Genomic DNA, 5,393 nt, shown 5'->3' with positions numbered 1-5,393 from the left:
CTCTTCCGACCATTTTTGCTAGAAAGTTTCGGCCCCTGTCCATCTCCAGACTCGACGTCCTTACCTGGCTGCTGACTTTCACATGCCAGTGGATCAGCCAGCAAAGCTCTTGAGCAGGATCCCTCATTCTCCCACCTCTTGGGGCCTAATGACTCCCACCAACCTCAGTAGTTCAGCGCATCCATCCTGCCCCCTGGGCAGCAGGTGTCATGGGCCCAAGCCTGGGAACAACACTCTCTGCTGTTCCCACTTGCTGAGCTCCTGGCAACTCCTGTTCCAAGCACCCCAGGTTTCTTGGAAAGGAAAGGGTGACAAACAGCTAGCTGGGGGATAAGGTGTTTATCGCTCAGCGGGAAGGGAGGGAGGGCTGGCCGTGCGGCGTGGAGCCTGAGGCAGGGTGGTCAGTCACCCGCCGGCCTCCCACATGGGCTCAGGCCCATCCCCTAGACATGAGGAAGCAGCAGGGAGATTACCTCGGTTGCAGATACTGCAGAAGTTGCTGGGCCCCTCGCTGTGCTTCTTCAGGTGGTCTGCCATGTACGCCGCCCTCAAGTACTTCCCGCATACCTGGCAGGGCACCTTGTCTTCGTGACAGGCCAGGTGGGAGCGCAGACGGTCTCGGGTGGCAAAAGAAGCGTTGCAGGTCTGAGGGCAGAAAGGAAAACAGGGTGAGGTAAAAGCTGGCGTCCACACCCGACTCCCTACAGAGCACACTGTGGCACAAAGCCATTTCCAGCCAACACAGGGACTCGCCGTATAAAGAGAACTTCAGAATGCGGCCAGGCTTCCTCCCCAGATGCCAAGTAAGCCGCTCCTACTCCCCATGGTCTTCCCCACAGGACCCTGAGCTAGGATGACTGGTTCCCACTGGCCCCCAACATGCACGTTACATGGCAGGCTGAGTTCTGCAAAACAAAAGAGCTAGGGGCTTTTCATTCTTAAACATTTAAGAACTGATGTTAGTTGCACTGGCTGTAAGTGAATTTACAGAAGAGCTATTGGCATATAAACGGAACAGTCTTCACCTTCTCCACCCTGGGTTTCCCCTGGTTGCTTTATACAAAGAATCCAATTTACTCACTTTATTTAAAAGCAACATTAATCGTGGCCACAGGGAAATGGAAAGGAAAGGCAGGACAGAACACAGACTCTACTCTTCATAATATCCGTGTGCGTTTGTATTGAGAAAGCAGCCCATAAAGTGACAGTGTCAATTTTGCGAATGTGAAAATTAGCAGAGAGTGAGGGCCAGAGGCTCCAGGGGCATCTGTGGAACCCCAGTGCTGGTGCCAACAAGGATGGCACCACCCTGCACTGACCAGTGCCCCCCACCGTGCCAGGCAGGCCCCAGACTTCACCTTCAGAGGACTTCGTTGCATGCAGTGCATCCTCACGGTGGCCCTCGAGGCAGGCCGTGCTCTCACCCCACCGGCCAGGAGCTGCAGTCAGTACCACACCCTGAGAAGGCAGCCCCGGGTCCCCTGACTCGGTCTCAGCCCTGGGTCTGCCCCCAACATCTCTCCCCCAGCCCAGGCCTGCATGGCTGCCCAGCCTTGGAGGTCACGGAATGTCGGGAAAGCCCTCAGGAGAGTTGAATCTGGTGACCTTCACTATTTTGGATCCACGGACGTGTCTCAGGAGTTCTAGTCAAGGTTGACTCATTTCTTTTCTCTGTACCTGTGTTTACCATTTTAGAGCCACAAGAGAAAGCAACATTCACCTTTAATTGCATCACAGACCGAACGTTAACCCACTGAAGACCTGCCACCCCGTTAACTGGCTAGAATGGGGGTGTTCCTGTGGCTCCACTGAACAGAAACAGATCCTGAGACCTTAAGGTAAGCGTCTGAACACTGTCACCATGTACAACGTCTGTCTATTGCTTTACTGTACAATCAGAGCGAGAAACAAATGCATTTGATGCTGTGGAGGTGGAAGACACCGCGGTTGCTACCCCAACCCCAAATGTCTGCATCAGGACCAGCTGAGCTCTTCTTAGTCATTATCTTTTGAATAAATGTTACACATTTGAATAGAACAATTTATGCTAACAATACAGTTGACCCTTGAACAGTTTTCCAGGGTTTGAACTGAACGAGTCCACTTATATGCGAATTTTTTTCAACAGTAAATACTACGGTAGGTGGTACACCATCTGCAGTTTGCTGAACCCGCGGATGTGGAACCGCGGATGTGGAAGAATCACATACACAGAGGGCCGACACTCAGTTGTATGTGTATTTTTGACTGCTCGGAGGGTCGACGCCCCTAACCTCCGTGTTGTTCAAGGGTCAAGTGTACTGCTTTCATGTTTTATATATTGAGTTTATTCATCTGATAAATGAGGGAGCTAAGTTTAGAGAGTAATTTGCACAAAGCACAGGGCTCAGCTACTAGAGAAAGCAACACCCTGCCACTGCAGGGCCAGTGCCCTACCGATCCTCCTGGCCACCCTGGGGTATTCCCCTCCTCCCCGATTTACAGCCGGGCAGACAGAGGTCCTGAGAGGACTCGGGGCAGCTGGACTGAGAACCAGCCCCTGAGCATGTGTTCTTACCACCTCCAGCCTCAGCAGAGGTAGCCTCTGGTAAAAGGTGTGGATAGTTTTTATCAGTGTACTTGGTAGCCAGGGCTGTCCTGATAGAGGTGACAGGTTCTGTGCAGGGAAACTTGAGCACTTAGGTGACTCAGAAAGCACCATGGGTGCTTAGTCTCATGGCCACAGATGGGCCCCCCGGCAGGGACCTTGTGACCCAATTATAGGCCACAGTGGGTGGAAAACTGAATCTTTCCCCAGCCCCACCAGACTGTAAACCAGAATAAGGGGTGCCGTGAACACCTGCGGGAGATAGGGGTGCACCTGTCGATTTATCTGGGGACGAGAGCCGGCTTGGCCAGATGGCGACTTGAGGACCACCGCCACAATGACGAGAGGCAGTGTGGTCTACACCGCAGAACTCAAAGGAGCCAACCACGGACCAGGTGTTAAGAAAATGCAGCTGAAAGGACACATTCAGGATCCCACCTTCTGTGGCCCCTGGGAGAGGGTGCCAATAGAGGGATGTGAAAGAGATGCCTTGTTTCTCTTGCCAACTTTCTTTTGGGATGTGTCCCTTAAAGCACTGCCTGTCATACTTTGCTAATGAAAGATAATGGACAGCCAGACTTCAATTATCCACAAGTGGATTATCCATTTGGGGGATTAGCTAAGCAAAATTAAAGCTGCAAACCAGGCTGAGTTCTCCCACCCTGTCCTCCATTGATTATCTCTCAAGGAATGAAAGCAAACTTTAGCCTGAGCAAACATAATTAGGAATGTAAATCTGCTGCTGGGAAAACAAAACAAAACAAAACACAAACGCAACAAAAACTATCACTGTGTTACAAAGCCAAGCTGAAATGGTGGTTGGCTTCTCTGTGCCAGGATTGACCCTTTGTGGCTGGAGTACCCAAGGCTTTCTGGAGGAACTGTGAAAAGTGCCCAAGTCTGAGTCTAGGCCTGCCAGAAGTTCAGACAACACCAAACATAGAAGGCCTGGTCACTTAACCCAGGAGAGAAAGGAGAGAAAGGCTGAGGAGAGAAATGGATCTCAAAGAAGGGGGTGCCCGGAACCTCCATGCAGGGGCCACTCAAGAGAAAAACACTTCCTGTCCTGGAGGCAGGGAGAAGGCAGAGGGACCCTGACAGGATCAGCACCCCAATCGATCGCCGGTGGTGCTGGGAACGGCCGCCTCGCCCCCAGCCCTGTCCACAGGCAGCCTGCTATTGCTGGAGGCACACCTGCCGGGTCCTGGCCCAGCCCCCAGAGAGGTTCATCACCACTCAACACTGAGCCCCAGCCAGGCTCCCTTCCCGTCCTGCCAGTTTCTCCCCGTCCCAGACTTCCGAATGCTTTTCTTCCCAAGGGTTGAACAGCTCAGGAATGGGGCCTCAGTGGTACCAGGGACACCGGTGCACACCTACTCTTGGTGGCCTTTGAGCCTGGCAGCCTCAGGGGGTATCTTAAGTAGTCTTTTCCATAGCCTTGGAAAAGTCTGAGGGCAATGCACTGGGCTCAGCACCATGGGCCTTGCTGGCCCCCTTCTCAAGGGTGTCAGCTCCCTTATTCCCACTTCAATTCCTAATGAGTTATCCCTCCAGCCCAAACCCCCCAACCAGCCCCCAAGAAGTGGGGCCACTGGGAGCAATGGGAGAGGTCTGAGCTGTTCTAGCCTCTCGGCTTCAGGCTGAACTCCATCTGGGGTCAATGTCCCAGCCCACAGCACTCACAGATTGAGCAGCATTGGGGCATCTGGGCCATTTAAGCACACTGAGGCCAAACCCCAGGGAGACTTGCGTGTCACTGCCAAGCCTGAGCCCCCATGCCCCCACGTTCGGAGGGCCTTTCCCCTCAAGCTGTGGCACCCATCTCTGTAACTGGCCCCTACTGTCTCCTCTGCGGCATCAGGAGGGACCGAGAGGTATGGCCCATGCCCAACTCTGCCAGGGGCTAAAGGAACCAACTCCCAGAGAGCTGTCTCTTCACCTCTGATACTTTCAGCAGACACACCATGCAAAACAGATGCCCCTGCTGTTTATTAACAAAGCCCAGGCACACCTGGCCAGCCAGCTCAGCGCCTGAGAGGCAGCACATCTTCACCTGCACCTGCCAGGTCACTGTTAGGGGAGTTCTGGCTGTGGGGCTGGAGGCAGGGCCAGCAGGCTTGTGAGAGTGTGTGTCGGAGGGGTAGGGCAGGAGCAGGCTCATACACCAAGGGACAGTGATGTCAGTGTTATGACACAGACCAAGGACAAAACACACAAAGCCTCAAACGTTAGAATGAAAACTTTTATCATCACTCCTATTATCCCCACAGAGCCCGCGGGGACTGAAGGGCACACCACTGGGATCCGACGGAGGTCTACATCTGCTTTATCAGCACCCAAAGCCATATATTGGGATGACCCAATGTAAAGCTACTGGTTAATCTAATTCCTGAGCAGACCTGCTAATAAACCTCAAAACCACAAAAGTCTAATTCACAAGCCAGAAATGAAAGCGGACCTGTGTGAGTGGGAAGGGACGAGGGCAGCACGGTTGGCCCAGTTGGAGTTGCGCCGGAGTCTCCTCTCCTCTGGAGGAGGATTCACTCCCAGGGTGGGGGGAGGGGTGGCCAGACCCCATTCTAGAAACCCCTCAGGGGAGGTGATGCCAGGGGAGGGGAAGCACGTAAGCCAGTGGCTTAGTTCCTAGGAAAGCATCAACCTCCAGGCAAGGTCAGACACCCAGGGGTACCATCTGCTAAAGAGGGAAAACAAGGCAAGAGAGCCCAGAAAGAAACGTGGAGACCATGGGGAGGACCCAGGAAGGAGCCCTTTGCCACCTCTATTTGGGGTCCTTGAGCTGGGAAAG

General features: G+C 53.5%; 1 protein-coding gene across 3 annotated transcripts in view; it reads right to left on the bottom strand.

The window, feature by feature from the left end:
- The window catches only part of PATZ1 (POZ/BTB and AT hook containing zinc finger 1), a 19,395-nt gene that overhangs the window by 8,673 nt on the left and 5,329 nt on the right, over positions 1–5,393 (bottom strand). For all 3 annotated transcript variants that reach the window (XM_007453174.1, XM_007453176.1, XM_007453175.1), the window contains exon 3: positions 474–645. In XM_007453174.1, coding sequence (XP_007453236.1) covers positions 474–645 — 172 coding nt within the window. The remainder of the gene's footprint in view (positions 1–473; positions 646–5,393) is intronic.

The sequence above is a fragment of the Lipotes vexillifer genome, unplaced genomic scaffold (assembly GCF_000442215.2).
Source record: "Lipotes vexillifer unplaced genomic scaffold, Lipotes_vexillifer_v1.1 scaffold1197, whole genome shotgun sequence".
NCBI lineage: Eukaryota > Metazoa > Chordata > Mammalia > Artiodactyla > Lipotidae > Lipotes > Lipotes vexillifer.
The sequence above is the reverse complement of the archived record's forward strand: the minus strand, read 5'-3'. Positions and strand labels throughout refer to the sequence as shown.